The sequence below is a fragment of the Hemiscyllium ocellatum genome, chromosome 36 (assembly GCF_020745735.1).
Source record: "Hemiscyllium ocellatum isolate sHemOce1 chromosome 36, sHemOce1.pat.X.cur, whole genome shotgun sequence".
Classification (NCBI taxonomy): Eukaryota; Metazoa; Chordata; class Chondrichthyes; order Orectolobiformes; family Hemiscylliidae; genus Hemiscyllium; species Hemiscyllium ocellatum.
This window is the reverse complement of record NC_083436.1, coordinates 2,727,128-2,745,224: the sequence shown is the minus strand read 5'-3', so window position 1 is coordinate 2,745,224 and position 18,097 is coordinate 2,727,128. Positions and strand designations below refer to the sequence as shown.

Here is an 18,097-nt window from a genome sequence, read left to right as displayed (position 1 = left end):
AGCCTGGTGGACCTCATAGGATACAAGCTTCCTGACTGGGGCTGGTAACCTGGTACAATCAGGGAACCCAGGCTGACAGATATAAACAGGAATGTCAGAGGTTGTATTTATTCTGAGAGCTGGCTCTGAGGAAGTCAGACCACTGTTAAGTACTATGCACGTGTAAATAAATGGTGACTTAGTGGCAGGATACCAGCCTCATATTCATACCTAATCTGGTCCTGGGGCTAGATCTACCCTTCTGGATTTTAAAAGTTCTAGTACATCCTCTGTTTTAATATGGACTGTGTTCAATACATCGTGATTTATTTTCCCAGTTTCCCGAACTTCAATGTCTTTCTCCATCATAAATACTGAGGTGAAATACTAATTTATTATCTTACCCATATCCAGATTGTTAAGGGGCCCTATTCTCTTATTGGTTACTGTTTTGCCCTTCATGTACTTGTAAAAGCTCTTAAGATTCTCCTTCGCTTTGGCAAATAAGGTTATCTCATGTCCCCTTTTTGCCCTCCTGATTTTCCTTTTAAATGTACTTCTACTCCCTCCTTGATCCAAACTGCCTAAACTTGATATATGCCTCCCTCTTTTCTTTGGCCAGAGCCTTATTTAATTCCTCTCCTTACATTTGAGTATTAATAGGATACTCAAAAAATCTTCTACATAAACGAGCAAAATATCTGTTTAACTCCTCTGCCATTTCCTTTCTGCCCATAACTATCACCACAGATGAATTTTCTAAGTGGCTCATGTTCACTTTGACCTTTCCCTTTTTAATATATTTAAAGAAGATTTTTATTGTTGCTTGTTATATTCCTCAGTGGTTTGCCCTTGTACTTTGTTTTTTTTTATATTATAGTTTTAGTCCGCTTTTGCTAGATTTTGAATTTGTCTCAGTCTTCAGGGCTATCACTGACTTTGCTTTATATGTTTTCTCTTTCAACTTTATAACTCATTAATTTCTGTGTATAAAGGTAAAAATCACACAACACCAGGCTATAGTCCAACAAGTTGAACTGGAAGCACACTAGCTTTCAGAGCACCTCTCCTTCATCAGGTGGTAGTGTATCAGACTATCACCTGATTAAGGAGCAATGCTCCGAAAGCTAGTGCACTTCCAATTCAACCTGTTGGACTATAACCTGATGTTGTGTGATTTTTAACTTTGTACACTCCAGTCCAACACCAGCATCTCCAAATCATGACTAATTTTTGTGGTTAGCCATGGTTGATCTATATCTCTCTCTTAGATTCTTTTGTCCTGGGATATATGTTTGCTGAGAATCATGAATGACCTCCTTAAATGTTTACCACTCCTGGCTTACTGTCTTGACTGCTAACATATCCACCCGGTCCACTTTAGCTGACTAACTCTGCATTTCATTGTAATTCCCTTTATAAACGGTTTTGTTTCTGATTGAAGTTTCTCACATTCAAACTGAATATTGAATTCTATCATAATTACCACTTCCTAGGGGATGTTTTACTCTGAAATTATCATGAAGCTATCTCATTACTGATTACCAGGTCCAGGATATCCTGCTCTCTGCATGGAAGTCATACAATGGCATGATAATAGTAATGATGGTAACATGAACTATCAGGGATGTGCATGGCAGGGAAACATGGGCAGACAGTGAGAGCAATTCTCAGAGCTTGTGAGCAGTCAATCACAAACTATGTGACAGAAACCGTGAGCTTAGAGTGATATGCGAAGAAAGAAACAGAGGTTGCAACTGAGATTCACCTGAGGAGGATTCTAGGAGCAGTTGGTTCAGTCACCCTGATCGAAGAACAGCTTGTATCAGCGAATGATGCAACAGAAGCAACTAAGGAGAATTCTGGGCAGAGTCAACTTAGTCAACAGTGACTGCCCAGCAGCAAATAAAAGGGAGGTAATCTATAACAGAACAACCATTTTGAGAAGGTTGAGGAGCATACAAGGAGCAGTGAGTTCACAGACACGAGCTATAGTCACACCACAGGTTCAGTCAGGGATATGGCCTGGAGTCTCATCTGTTTACATATAAACAAAAGGCCTCTCAAAATCCTTTTCATCTCTGTACCAAACCAGACTGATTGGAGCCTGGCCCAGTATATTGTCCCTCTGAAAGAAATTAAGGACAGAGTCTCTTTGAGCCAAGGAACAGTTTTTAGAAAAGAAGGGACTAGCTTTGTGACATTAGGATTGTACTATAGGCTCCCCAACAGACAGCCAGAGATTGAGGAGCTAATATGTAAGGAGATCACAGGTAGTTGCAAGAATAATAGGGTTGTAATAGTAGGGGATTTTCACTTTCCTAAAATCAACCAGGACTGCTATAGTGTTATGGGCTTGAATGGAGAGAAATCTGTTAAGTGTGTTCATCTCTTGCAGTATGTAGATGGCCCTACTAGAGAAGGTGCAAAACTTGACTTCCTCTTGGGAAATAAGGCAGGCAAGTGATGGAACTATTAGTAAGTGAGCATTTTGGGACCAGTGACCATAATTTCATTAGTTTTAAACTAGCTATGGAAAAGAATAGTCAGGTCCACAAGTTAAAGTTCTAAATTGAGGCAGAGACGATTTTGATGGTCTTAGAGAAGAGCTTTCAAAAGTTGATTGGGGGAGGCTGTTTGCAGACAAAGGGACTTCTGGTAAATGGGAGGCTTCAACAGTGAGTGAATTAGGGTTCAGAGTCAACATATTCCTGTTAGAGTGAAGGGTAAGGCTGACAGGAGTAGTGTTATTGAGGTCCTGGCCTTGATAAAGGAGGCATTCAACATGTATGGGCAGCATGGATCAAGTGAATTCCTCAGGAGTATAGAGAGGAATCAGCAGGGCTAAAAGCGGACACAAGATGGCTTTGGCAGATAAGGTAATGAAAGACAGAAGAGTAACAAGGGAAAAGAATAGGACCTCTTAAGTATCGCAAGGTCATCTGCATGCAGAGCCACAAGAAATGAGTGAGATCCTAAATGAATATTTCTCCTCTGTATTTACCACCACGAAAGGTATGGATGCTGGGGAACTTGGGGAATATACAGAGATGTCTTGAAGAATGTCCATATTACTGAAGAAGTGGTGCTGAAAATCTTTAAATGCATTACGGTAGATAAATTCCCAGGACCTAATGAAGGGAGTACTGCTGCCTCACAGCAGCAGTTATTTGCATTCAATTTCATCCTTGGGTTTTGCGTGGAGTCTGCATGTTCTCCCCATGTCTACATGGGTTTCCAATGGGTGGTCTGATTCCCTCCCACAATCCAAAAATGTGCTAGTTAGGTGGATTGGCTGTACTAAACTGTCCCATAGTATTTAGGCATGTGTAGGTTATATGTATTAGCCATGGGAAATACAGGGTCACAGGGTAAGGGTAGGGGGATGAATCTGAGTGGGATGCCCTTTGGAGGGCCAGTGTAGATTTGTTGGGTCGAATTGCCTATTTCCACACTATGAAATTCTATTAAGTGTATCCCAGGACTTGATGCAAGGCTAGGGAGGAAATTGCAGGGCCAAGATTAGAGTGGTGTTGGAAAAGCACAGCAGGCAGGCAGCATCCAAGGAGCAGGAAAATCGACATTTCAGGCAGGAGTCCTTCATCAGGAATTCCTGCCCGAAACATTGATTTTCCTGCTCCTTGATGCTGCCTGACCTGCTGTGCTTTTCCAGCAACACATAATCTTGACTTTAATTTCCAGCATCTGCAGTTCTCTCTTTCACCAAGAAATTTCAGGGTCCCTAGTGGAGATATTTATATCATAGACAGCACAGGTGAAATGCCTGAAGATTGTGGGGGTGGCTAATAATGTGCCATTATTTAAGAGCAGCCACAGGGAAATGCCTAGGAATTACAGACTGGTGAGCCTAACGTCCTTGGCAGGTAAATTGCTAGAGTGGATTCTGAGAAACAGGATCTACAGGTATTTGGAGAGGCAAGGACTCATTTGGAAAAATCACCACGGCTTTGTGCAGAGGAAATCTTGTCTCACAAATTCAATTATGTTTTTTAAAGGGGTGACCAAGAAATAAGATGAGCACAGTATAGTAGACATTGTCTAAATGGACTTTAGCAAGGCCTTTGAAAATGTACCACATGGTAGGTTGTTGAGTAAGGTTAAATCTCATGGGATCCAGGGATAGTCAATTGGATACAAAATTGTCCTGACAGGAGAAGACTGAGGGTGATGGTGGAGGGTTGTTTTCCAGACTGAAGGCCTGTGACCCAACAGTGCTGTGTCCATTGTTATTTGTCATTTGTAGATAATTTGGACAAGAATTTTGGAGGTATGGTTAATATGTTTGCAGATGACACCAAGATTGGTAGTATAGTGGACAGTGAAGAAGGTTATCTGGGAACACAGTGAGATCTTAATCCAATGGGCCAGTGGGTTGAGAAATGGCAGATGGAGCTTAATTCAGATTTCATTCTGGTAAGGCAAACCAGGCAGGACTTACACAGTCAATAGTAAGGGGAGTGTTATAGAACAAAGAGATCTAGGAGTACAGGTTGAAAGTTCCTTGAAAATGGATTCATAGGTAGACAGAGTAGTGAAGAAGGCTTTCAGCATGTTAAATTTCATTGGTCAGGGCATTAAATATAGGAATCGTGATGTGTTGTTGCAGCTGTATAAGAGGTTAATGAGGCCACATTTGGAGTGCTGTATGCAGATTTGATCATCCTGCTATAGGAATGATATCATTAAACTAGAAAGAGTGCAGAAAAGATTTACTAAGATGCTACCCGGACTAGAAGGTTTGAGTTGAATAGGCTGGGACTTTTTCCCTGGAGTGTCGGAGACTGTGGGGTGACCTTACAGAAGCATATACATTCATGAGAAGCATAGATAAGGTTGATAGTCAACAGCTGTTCCGCATGGTAGGGAGGTCTAAAATTTCAGGCATAGGCTTCAGGTGAGAGGGAAGAGATATAAAAAAGTCCAGAGGGTAATTTGTTCACACAGCGGGTGGTGAGTGTCTGGAAGCAAACACAATTTTGTCATTTAAGAAACATTTAGACAGGTACATGACTGGTATAGATATGGAGGGACATAGACGAAACACAGGCAAATAGAACTAGTTTAAATTGTGAAAATTGAGCAGCATGGACAGGTTGGACCAAAGCACTGTTTTCACACTGATATGTCATGTACACAAAAAAAGGGACAAATCCAATGAGTCATTCGCTGTCCTATCTGTCTACTTGTAAACATCAGTAATTTGATCGAACGTATCATTAACAGTGCTATCAAAAGGCATTTGTACAGCACTATCATGCTCTCTGATGCTTAGTTTGGGTTTCATCAGGGCCACTCAATTGCTGACCTAATTACAACCATGCTTCAAATATGGACAAAGAGCTGAATTTCAGAGGTGAGGTGAGAGTGAATCCCTTGCCTTCCAAGCCAAATTTGACCAAATGTGGCATCAAGGAACCTGAGCAAAATGAATGTTAATGGGTATCAGGGAGAAAAATAAACACTGTTAGAATTAAAATACTTACAGTGTTGGAAACAGGCCCTTCGGCCCAACAAGTCCACACTGAACTCCGAAGAGTAACCCACCCAGACTCATTCCCCTACATTTACCCCTGACTCATGGACCTAACCTACAGATCCCTGAACACTATGGGCAATTTACCCCACATCTTTGAATTGTGAGAGGAAACCGGAGCACCTGGAGAAAACCCATGCAGACATGGGGAGAATGTGCAAACTCCACACAGACAGTCACCCGAGACTGGAATCAAACCTGGGTCCCTGGTGTTGTGAGGCAGCAACGCTAATGACTGAACCACTGTGTCGCCCTCATTCTCTGGTTACAGATATGATGAGCACAAAGAAAGATAGTTGAGGTTGTTGGAGACCAGTCATCTTAATCTAAACCACCTCTTCAGGAGTTTCTCAGAGTGGTATCCTTGACCCAACCACCTTCAGCTGTTTCATTAATGCTCACTCCTCCATCATAAGGTTAAAAGAGAACATATGTTGAAGATTGTACAATGTTCAGTACCATCCACAACTGCTCAGAGACTGAAATAGTCCCATATCCAAATGTAGCAAGACCTGGATGATATCTATATTTGGGCAAGAAACAGTCGAGCCACGAAAATGCCAGGCAATGACCATCGCCCATCACAGTGTTGCCATAACTGAATCTTCCCACTAACAACATCCTGGGATTTGCCATTGTCCTGAAACTGAACTGGGATAGCCATATAAATACAGTGACTACAAGGCTCAAAATCCGGCAGCAACTAACCCATTTCCTGACGCCCCAGACTCGCCTACCTTTTATCTCAGCTTGCTTGGCATACCAACCTCATTCCTGAAGAAGGGCTTATACCTGAAACGTCGATTCTCCTGCTCCTCGGATGCTGCCTAGCCTGCTGCGCATTTCCAACACCACACTTTTCAACTCTGGTCTCCAGCATCTGCAGTCCTCAATTTCTCCTAGTTGATCTTAACCTATTGCGAATCCTCTTGCAAGAATGCCTACCTTGAAGAAGCTCTCCCCTTCCCTCTACAAGGATCTCAGTGAGTCCCTCTCACTGCACTCCCCAGGTCATCTCGTCTGCCCTGAAGCTCTTCAGCCACATCCTGAAATAGACTTGCTACCACAGCCACATCTCCTTCCTCAGCACCTGCCTATTTCTCCAGCTTCCTCATTTCCCGTGCCCCCCACCTTATCTCAGTCCCAACCCCCGGATTCAGCACCCCCCTCTTGACCTGCAATCTTCTTCCCGACCTCTCCGCCCCCACTCACTCCAGCCTATTACCCTCACCCTCACCTTCACCTCCTTCCACCTATCGTATTCCCTGCGCCCCTCCCCCCAAAGTCCCCCCCCCCCACCTTTTATCTCAGCCCGCTTGACACACCAGCTTCATTTCTGAAGAAGGGCTTATGCCCGAAACATCGATTCTCCTACCCCTTGGATGCTGCCTGGCCTGCTGCGCTTTTCCAGCACCACGCTTTTCAACTCTGGTCTCCAGCATCTGCAGTCCTCACGTTTTCCCCAGAACTTGTTCATCATCTACAAAGCACAAGTCAGAAATATGATGAAACACTCCTAACTTGCTTGAACATGTGCGGCTTCAAAACACTCAAGAAGTTTGATACCGTCCAAGGTACAACAGTACACTTTGCCTGGCATCAGATTTGAAAACATTCCCTCCCTCCACCACTGGTCATGCTCAGTGTACTGTTTAACACCATAAAATCTATGAGTGATAGGAGATCATTCAATCCATGGATAAAAACAAACCTTGCTGAGTAACCTCAGCAGATTTGGCAGCATCTGTGAAGAGAAATCAAAGTTAACATTTCGGGTCCAATGACCCTTCCTCAGAAGAGATGGTAGTTTGGAAAATGTTGGTTTATATGCAGAAGATAGGGTGGGGGGGGGGGGGGGGGGGGGTAAGGGGTAAATGATAAGTATGGAGAGAGGCCAAAGACAGAGAAGAACAGTTAGATTAGATTAGATTACTTACAGTGTGGAAACAGGCCCTTCGGCCCAACAAGTCCACACCGACCCGCCGAAGCGCAACCCACCCATACCCCTTACCTAACACTACGGGCAATTTAGCATATCCAATTCACCTGACCCGCACATCTTTGGACTGTGGGGGGAAACCGGAGCACCCGGAGGAAACCCACGCAGACATGGGGAGAACGTGCAAACTCCACACAGTCAGTCCCCTGAGGTGGGAATTGAACCCAGGTCCCTGGCGCTGTGAGGCAGCAGCGCTAACCACTGTGCCACCGTGCCGCCCCTATGTACAGACAAAGGAGTCGATAATGATCTGGCTGGGAAGATGAATAGTTTAGTAGGGCCCTTGATAATGTTCTACATGGTAGGCTGCTCTAGAAGGTGAGATCGCATAGAATCTAGGGAGACCTGGCAACATGGATACAAAATTGGCTTGACAGTAGAAAGCAGAAGTATTAGTGGAAGGATGCTTGTCGAACTGGAGGTCTATGACTAGTGGTGGGCCTCAGGGGTTGGTACTGGGTCCATAACTGTTTGTTATCTATATCAATGATTTGGATGAGAATGTACAAGGCATGATTAGTAAGTTTGCAGATGACACTAAAATAGATTATATCGTGGACAGTGAGGAAGATTATCAGAAACTGTAGCAGGACCTTGATCAGCTGGGGAGCTGAGAAATGGCAAATGGCGTTCAATATAGATAAGTGTGAGGTCTTGCATTTTGGAAAGTCAAATAAAGGTAAGAGTTTCATGATGCATGATAGGGCCTTTAAGGAGTGCAGAGGAACTGAGGTACCTTGGAGTACAGGTACATGGTTCTCTAAAAGTGGAATCACAGGTAGACAGGGCAATGAAGAAGGCTTTTGGCACACTGGCCTTCATCAGCATTGAGTACAGAAGTTGGGAAGTTATGTTATTGTACAGGCTGTTGGTGAGGCTGCACTTGGGAGTTTTTTTTGTATCTTCCCACGACCAACATTCTGGAGTTATCACTGTCCAGAAACTGAACTGGGCTAGCCATATAAGTACAGTGGCTGCAAGATCACCTTGCAAGAGAAAGAATGTTATAAAACTGAAAAGCGTGCAAAAGAGGGTGACAAGAATGTTGCCAAGACTCATGGTCTGAGTTATAGGGAGAGGTTGGACAAGCTGGGACATCTTTCATTAGAGCGTAGGAGACTGAAGGGGATTTTATAGAGGTGTATAAGATCAGGAGAGGCAAGGTCAGGGTGAATGCACTCAGTCCTTTTTCCAGGATTGGGGAATAGAGGGCATCAGTTTAAGGACAGGACTGGAACCAATGTCCTTGGAGTGCTTTGGACTGTGGGAGGAAACCGGAGCACCCGGAGGAAACCCACGCAGACACAGGGAGAATGTGCAAACTCCACACAGTCAGTCGCCTGAGGCGGGAATGGAACCCGGGTCTCTTTAGCTGTGAGGCAGCAGTGCTAACCACTGTGCAACCATGCCGCCCACAAATAGTGATCACAATTCCATATGTTTTAGAATACCCATGGACAAAGACTAGAGTGGTCCAAAAGGAAGAGTGCTAAACTGGGGGAAGGCCAACTGTAGCAAAGTTTGGCAGGAGCTGGGGAACGTGTATTGGGAGCAGCTGTTTGAAGGTAAATCCACATTTGATATGTGGGAGGCTTTTAAAGAGAGGTTGATTAGAGTGCAGGACAGACATGAAAATGGGGGATAGAAATGGCAAGATTAGGGAACCATAGATGACAGATGAAATTGTGAGACTAGCTAAGAGGGAAAAGGAAGTATACATAAAGTCTAGGCGGCTGAAAACAGATGAAGCTTTGGAAGAATATCAGGAATATAGGACCTATCTGAAATGAGGAATTAAAAGGGCTAAAAGGGGTCATGGGATACCTTCAGCAAATAAAGTTAAGGAAAATCCCAAAACCTTTTATTTGTATACAAGGAGCAAGAGGGTTTGGCCCACTCAAGGACAAAGGAGGGAAGTTATGCGGTGAGTCAGAGAAAATCGGTCAGATTCTTCATGAGCACTTTGCATTGGTATTCACGGGGAGAGGGACATGATGGATGTTGAGGTTAGAGATAGATGTTTGATTACTCTGGGTCAAGTTAGCATAAGGAGTGAGGAAATGTTGGGCATTCTAAAAGGCATTAGGGTGGACAAGTCCCCAGGTCCAGGTCGAATCTATCACAGGTTACTGAGTGAAGCAAGAGAGGAAATAGCTGGGGCCTTACAGATATGTTGGTAGCATGCTTGAACACAGGTGAGGCCCCAGGGGACTGGAAAATTGCTAATGCTGTTCTCTTGTTTAAGAAAAGTAGCAGGCATAAGCCAGGCAATTATAGACTGGTGAGCCTGATATCAGTGGTAAAATCTTTGAGGAGAAAGTGAGGTCTGCAGATGCTGGAGATCAGAGCTGAACATGTGTTGCTGGAAAAGCGCAGCAAGTCAGGCAGCATCCATGGAACAGGAAATTCGACGTTTTGGACATAAGCCCTTCTTCAGGAATGAGGAAAATGTGTTCAGCAGGCTAAGATAAAAGGTAGGGAGGAGGGACTTGGGGAAGGGGCGATGGAGATGTGATAGTTGGAAGGAGGTCAAGGTGAGGGTGATAGGCCGGAATGGGGTTGGGGTGGAGAGGTCAGGAAGAAGATTGCAGGTTAGGAAGGTGGTGCTAAGTTCGAGGGATTCGACTGAGACAAGGTGGGGGGAGGGGAAATGAGGAAACTGGAGAAATCTGAGTTCATCCCTTGTGGTTGGAGGGTTCCCAGGCAGAAGATGAGGCACTGTTCCTCCAACCGTCGTGTTGTTATGGTCTAGCGTTGGAGGAGTCCAAGGACCTGCGTGTCCTTGGTGGAGTGGGAGGGGGAGTTAAAGTGTTGAGCCATGGGGTGGTTGGGTTGGTTGGTACGAGTGTCCCAGAGGTGTTCTCTGAAACGTTCTGCAAGTAGGCGGCCTGTTTCCCCAATATAGAGGAGGCCACATCGGGTGCAACGGATGCAACAGATGATGTGTGTGGAGGTGCAGATGAATTTGTGGCGGATATGGAAGGATCTTTTGGGGCCTTGGAGAGAAGTAAGGGAGTTTTGCATTTCTTGCGGTTGCAGGGGAAGGTGCCGGGAGTGGAGGCTGGGTTGGTGGGGGGTGTGGACCTGACGAGGGAGTCACGGAGGGAGTGGTTTTTTTGGAACGCTGATAGGGGAGGAGAGGGAAATATATCCTTGGTGGTGGGGTCCGTTTGGAGGGGGCGTAAATGACGGCGGATGATATGCTGTATATGGAGGTTGGTGGGGTGGTAGGTGAGAACCAGTGGGGTTCTGTCTTGGTGGCGGTTGGAGGAGCGGGGCTCAAGGGCGGAGGTGCGGGAAGTGGAGGAGATGCGGTGGAGGGCATCATCGATCATGTCTGGGGGGAATCTGCGGTCCTTGAAGAAGGAGGCCATCTAGGCTGTATGGTATTGGAACTGGTCCTCCTGGGAGCAGATGCGGCGGAGACGAAGGAATTGGGAATATGGGATGGTGTTTTTACAGGGGGCAGGGTGTGAGGAGATGTAGTCTAGGGAGCTGTGGGAGTCAGTCGGTTTATAGTAGATGTCCGTGTTGATTCGGTCGCCTGAGATAGAAATGGAAAGGTCTAGGAAGGGAAGGGAGGAGTCTGAGACTGTCCAGTTGAATTTGAGGTCGGGGTGGAAGGTGTAGGTAAAGTGGATGAACTGTTCAACCTCCTCGTGGGAGCACGAGGCAGCATCGATACAGTCATCGATGGAACACTCGAACCAACCAACCCAACCACCCCATGGCTCAACACTTTAACTCCCCCTCCCACTCCACCAAGGACATGCAGGTCCTTGGACTCCTCCATCGCCAGACCATAACAACACGACGGTTGGAGGAAGAGCGCCTCATCTTCCGCCTGGGAACCCTCCAACCACAAGGGATGAACTCAGATTTCTCCAGTTTCCTCATTTCCCCTCCCCCCACCTTGTCTCAGTCGAATCCCTCGAACTCAGCACCACCTTCTTAACCTGCAATCTTCTTCCTGACCTCTCCGCCCCCACCCCACTCCGGCCTATCACCCTCACCTTGACCTCCTTCCACCTATCACATCTCCATCATCCCTCCCCCAAGTCCCTCCTCCCTACCTTTTATCTTAGCCTGCTGGACACACTTTCCTCATTCCTGAGAAGGGCTTATGCCCGAAACATCGAATTTCCTGCTCCTTGGATGCTGCCTGACCTGCTGCACTTTTCCAGCAACACATTTTCATCAGTGGTAAAATGTGTTGCTGGAAAAGCGCAGCAGGTCAGGCAGCACCCAAGGACCAGGAGAATCGACGTTTCGGACATTAGCCCTTCTTCAGTGGTAGGGAAGCTGCTGGAGAAGATACTGAACATAGAACATACAACATAGAACATTACAGTGCAGTCCAGGTCCTTCAGCCCTCAATGTTGCACTGACCTGTGGAACCAATCTGAAGCCCAACTATACCACACTATTCCATTTTCGTCAATATGTCTATCCAATGACCAGTTAAATGTCTTAAAGTTGACGAGTCTACTACTGTTGCAGGCAGTGCTTTCCACACCCCTACTACTCTCTGAGTAAAGAAACTATCTCTGACATTTGTCCTATATCTATCACTCCTCAATTTAAAGCTATGCCTACTTGCGCTAGCCATCACCATCCGAGGAAAAAGTCTCTCACTGTCCACCCTATCTAACTACCTGATTATCTTGTATGTCTCAAGTCACCTCTGAGCCTTCTTCTCTATAATGAAAACAGCATCAAGTCCCTCAGCCTTTCCTCATAAGAGAAAGTGAGGACTGCAGATGCTGGAGATCAGAGCTGAAAATGTGTTGCTGGAAAAGCGCAGCAGGTCAGGCAGCATCCAAGGAGCAGGAGAATCGACGTTTCGGGCATGAGCCCTTCTTCAGGAGCCCTGAAGAAGGGATCATGCCCGAAATGCGATTCTCCTGCTCCTTGGATGCTGCCTGACCTGCTGCGCTTTTCTAGCAACACATTTTCAGCTTTTTCCTCATAAGACCCTCACTCCATACCAGGCAACATCCTAGTAAATATCCTCCACATCCTTCCTACAGTGCGGTGACCAGAACTGTATGCCTCACTCCAAATGCAGCTGCACCAGAGTTTTGTACAACTGCAGCTTGATCTCATGGTACCAAAACTCGATCCCTCTACTAATAAAAGCTAACACACTGTATGCCTTCTTAACAAACCTACCAACCTGGGTGGCAACTTTCAGGGATGGATATACATAGACACTGAGATCTCCCTGCTCATCTACACTACCAAGAATCTTAGCATGACCCCAGTACTCTTTATTCCTGTTGCTCCTTCCAAATGAATTACCTCACACTTTTCCACATTGAATTCCATTTGCCACCCCTCAGCCCAGCTCCGCAGCTTATCTATGTCTCTCTATAACCTACAACATCCCTCTGCATTATGCACAACTCTACTGACCTGAGTGTCATCCGCAAGTTTAATAACCCATCCTTCATCCAGGTCGTTTATAAAACTGACATACAGCAGGGGACCCAAAACAGATTCTTGCAATACACCACTGAACTCCAGGATGATCATTTTCCATCAACCACCACTCTCTTTCAGCTAGCCAATTTCTGCTTCAAACCGCTAAATCACCTTCAATCTCATGCCTCTGTATTATGTGCAATAGCCTACCTTGGGGAGCATTATCAAATGCCTTACTGAAATCCATATACAGTGACAACTTGATTATTCGAATGTGATGGGCAGGCACTATTTCGTCTGGGTAATCGATTATTCGGAAAATCGATTCAATGCCTTTTCTTTGGGGCTCGGAGTTTTAAAGTCTGCTCCCTATTCAGGAGACTGCAGTAGTGCACAACATGTGAAACCCCGCCCCCAACATGGCCCCCAATCCAACCCCACCCCTTAACCCAGTCCAACACTGCCCCCATGCCCCAGCACAAAGTGCGCGTGCTCCCAACCCAGACCAACCCCACCCCCACCTCCAACACAGCCCTCCACCGCTGCCGATCCCCCCCAGTCCTTCCACCCCCTCTCCGGGGCATCCGGACTAGACACCAACAAGATTGCTGCTGCTGTCTTTGTGGGGTAAGTCTCCAAATAGTGCACAGGCACACACACACAGACACACACAACCACATACACACATACACCTCCAACCACACACACACAGACACACACAACCACACACACACAGACACCCCCAACCACACACAACTTTTTACTGCAAATTTTTGACAGGTTCCATGTTTGCCCTGTACAGAACAATGCTGGAGAGATTATTCCTGGGAAGCCAAGGGAGACGGGGGGATGCGGCGTTAGCGTACACCTCTCTGTAGATCTCCAGGGAAAGTGTGGGGAGAAGAGAGAGGGCAGCAGTCAATCGTTTGGAGATGGTGCCTGTTTAATCACTATAAACAAAAGACGCGATTACTGCTGGAAACACATCTTTGATGTAATGTTTCTATCGGGACCTTGAAATCTCCTTCGGATAATCTAATTTTTGGATAATTGGTATTCTCATATTTGAGGTTCCCCTGTACACAACATCAACCACTTTATCAAATGCCTTGCTGAAATCCATATACACCTCATTAACTACTTTCCCATCATCCACTAAGGTTTGTGAGGCATTACCTACCCTTCACAAAACCATGTTGATTATCCCTATTAAAATATTCCTTTCTCAATTATTATAAATCCTATCTCTGAAAACCTTTTCCAACACTTTACCCACAACCAAAGTAAGGCTATAATTACCAGGGCTGCCTCTACTCCCCTTGAACGAGGGAGCAACATTTGCTATGCTCTAGTCCAGGCATTAATCCTGTGGACAATGATGACATAAAGATCAAAGCCAAAGGCTCGACAATCTCCCTCCTGGCATCCCAGAGAACACTGGGATAAATTCCATCTGGCCCAGGGGACTTATCTATTTTCACACTTTCCAGAATTGCTAACACCTCCTCCTTGTGAACCTCAATCCCATCTAGTCTAATAGCCTATATCTCAGTATTCTCTGCAACAACATTGTCTTTTTCTAGAGTGAATACTGATGAAAAATATTCATTTAGCGCTTCCCCTATCTGCTCTGAATCCACGCACTACTTCCCACTACCATCCTTGATTGGCCCTAATCTTACTCTAGTCATGAGGGATAGGATTTATTTACATTTGGAAGAAAATGGGCTTATGAGTGATAGGCAACATGGTTTTGTGCAGGGAAGGTCATGTCTTTCCACCTTAGTAGAATTCTTTGAGAAAGTGACCAAGTTGATTGATGAGGGAAGAGCTGTACATGTCATATCCGTGAACTTCAGTGAGGAGTTTCAGAAGGTTCCCCATGGTGGCTGATGAAGAAAGTGAAGTTGCATAAGGTCCAGGGTGTACAAGTTAGGTGATAGACAACTGACTGGACAGGAGGAGACAGAGAGTAGTAGTGGAAGGGAGTCTCTCAAAGTGGAGAACTGTGACCAGTGGTGTTCCACAGGGATCCATGCTGGGACCACTGTTTGTAATATGCATAAGTGTACAGGAGGATGGTATAGGTGGTCTGATTAACATGTTTGCAGATGACAGTAAGATTGGTGGAGTGCCAGTCCCAGTAGCATGGGATTATCAGAGAATACAGCAGAGTATAGATTGTTTGTAGCGCTTGACAGAGAAATGACAGATGGAATTCAATTCAGGCAAATGCAAGGTGACGCATTTTGGAAGATTCAATTCAAGAGCGTACTATATGGTAAATGGAAAACCCCTGGGGAAAATTGATGTACAGAAAGATCTGGGTGTTCTGGTCCATTGTTCCATCAAGGTGGCAATGCAGGTCAATGGAGTGGTCAAGAAAGCATTAGATTAGATTAGATTACTTACAGTGTGGAAACAGGCCCTTCGGCCCAACAAGTCCACACTGACCCGCCGAAGCGACAACCCACCCATACCCCTACATATACCCCTTACCTAACACTACGGGCAATTTAGCATGGCCAATTCACCTGACCCGCATATCTTTGGACTGTGGGAGGAAACCGGAGCACCCGGAGGAAACCCATGCAGACACGGGGAGAACGTGCAAACTCCACACAGTCAGTCGCCTGAGGCGGGAATTGAACCCAGGTCCCTGGCGCTGTGAGGCAGCAGTGCTAACCACTGTGCCACCGTGCCGCATATGGTATGATTTCCTTCATCGGACGGGTATTGAGTACAAGAGTTGGCAGGTCATGTTACAGTTGTATAGGACTTTGGTTTGGCCTCATTTGGAATATTGCATACAGTTCTGGAGGTGGAGTGGACAGTGAAAGAAGGTTACCTCAGAATACAATGGGATCTTGATCAGATAGGCTGAGGACTGGCAGATGGAGTTTAATTTAGATAAATGCGTTGTGCTGCAGTTTAGAAACACTTTATCTTAAGGTCCTGGAAAAAAAAGAGAACTTGGAGAGCAGGTTGATAGTTCCTTGAAAGTGCAGTCTCAGTTAGATAGGATAGTGAAGAAGGTGTTTGGTATGCTTTCCTTTATTAGTCAGTGTTTTGAGTAGGGTTTGAAAGGTCATTTTGCGGGTGTAGAGACCATTGGTTAGGCCACTATAGGAATACTGCATGCAATTCCGGTCTCCCAGCTCTCAGAAGAATGTTATGAAACTTGAAAAGGTTTAGAGAATATTTACAAGCATGTTGCCAGGGTTGGAGGGTTTGAGCTATAGGGAGAGGCTGAATAGGCTGGGGCTGTTTTCCCTGGAGCATTAGAGGCTGAGGGGTGACCTTATATTGGTTTATATAATCATGAGCGGCATGGATAGGGTAAACAGTCACGTGACATTCGCTGTCTTCCAGTCCACCTGGACCTGCCTGGAGTCCAGTGAATTTTGGTAAATTACCACTAATACATCTACTATAGCTTCCGTCATTTCTTTCAGCACCTTGTGATGCATTCCATCAACACAAGGAACTTATCTACTATTAGACATTCCAATTTGCTGAACACTACCCTTTAACGAAAACAATTGAATTGAGGTCCTCACCTCCCATTGAGTCCTTAACATTATTCTTTGGCATACTAAATACATATTCCACTCTGAAGACGGACACAAAATAGTTATGCAAGGTCTCAGCCATTTTAGCAATACTCAATACTCATTCCTCTTTCTCATCCTGCTAGGGACTTATGTCCATGTTAGCCACCATTTTCTGTTTTATATATTTATAAAAAAACTTGACACTTAAGGATGTTATTGAGATGAGAGAGTTTGAGTTATAGAAAAAAGCTGAATAGGCTTTTCTTTTCCTGAAGCGACAGAGGCTAAAGCAAAACCTTATAGTGTTATACAAAATCCTGAGGGCTACAGATAGGGTGAGTATCCCAGGTATTTTTCCTAGGGTGGGGGAGTCCAGAACTAAAGGACACAAGTTTAAGGTGTGAGGGGAAAGATTTAAAAGAGACCTAAGCAGCAATTTTTTTCACATAGAGAGTGGTATGTGTATAAAACAAGCTGCCAGAGAAAGTGGTGGAAGTGGGTACAATTACAACAATTAGGAGGCATTTGGATAAGTATATGAACGGGAAGTGTTTAGAGGGATATGGACCAAATACTGGCAAATGGGATAGGTCAGGATGAGTTGGATCGAAGGGTCTGTTTCCATGTTATTTGATTGTAGAACTCTATCACTTAAAGGTACAAGCTCTAAGGTTTGTGACATGTTTAGTAGATGCTGAATAAGGAAGTCCTGCAACTTCATGCTGCTGGACGTATGTGAATGCTGAAACTCTTGAAGGAATATAGTTAGAGCAAAGCTTCGCTTGGAATAGAACAACTTGAGCAGCACTTCCTGACTGCATGATTATAGCCCAATAAATGAGTAATTTTAGTCTAATTACATTTCTATCTCAAAATTCTGATCATTACCTGAATTCAAACCGTAAGCATTAAACCAGGCAACCCACTGTAGACCACACCAGTGACTTAAATGAAAGAATATTGGAAATTTGATGCCTCAGTTTAATGAGTTTTTTTGGAAAAACTACTTTGCACGTGAAAGGAGAAAATTTCAAGTAATAAAATGTTAAATTACGGTAATGTAGTGCACAAATATTTATTCAGTGGTCACGTTAACAAGACATATTAAGTCAAGACAATTTTCTACTTTATAGATAGCTGTTAATTTTATTCATTGCATTATTTCCATTTTTTTTCACAGGTGACGTCGGGGGTCAACTTGGCCTATTCTGTGGTGGAAGCGTAGTCACTATCATTGAAATCCTAGAATACCTCATTATTAAATTCTATTGGATATGTATAATTTGGCTCATGAAACCACCAAAATTATCAAATCTAATTAATGAAATACAACAGCCTCCTGTCAAAGAAAATAGAGCAGTTATCTCCTAAATAGATAGTATAATGGGATCTACACATTTTGCTCTAGGAAGTAAACTACATTGAACTTGAATGAAAAAGACTCATAATAAAGATTTTTCAAGTTATTGTCTTGATAATGTGAACCAAGATATAAAATTTACATATGAATTGTAATATCATTTAGTTTAGAGCTTGGATTTTCAACTAGTGGCACATGTGTTTTGGTATACATGTATGAGTGGGTTC

At 44.6% G+C, this 18,097-nt stretch overlaps 1 protein-coding gene across 1 annotated transcript in view; it reads left to right on the top strand.

The window, feature by feature from the left end:
• LOC132833272 (acid-sensing ion channel 5-like) overlaps nt 1–17,881 on the top strand; it is a 229,085-nt gene extending 211,204 nt beyond the window's left edge. The window contains exon 10 of the mRNA XM_060851434.1: nt 17,691–17,881. Within this exon, the coding sequence (XP_060707417.1) occupies nt 17,691–17,881 (191 nt within the window). The remainder of the gene's footprint in view (nt 1–17,690) is intronic.
• The last annotated feature ends 216 nt before the right edge of the window (nt 17,882–18,097 follow it).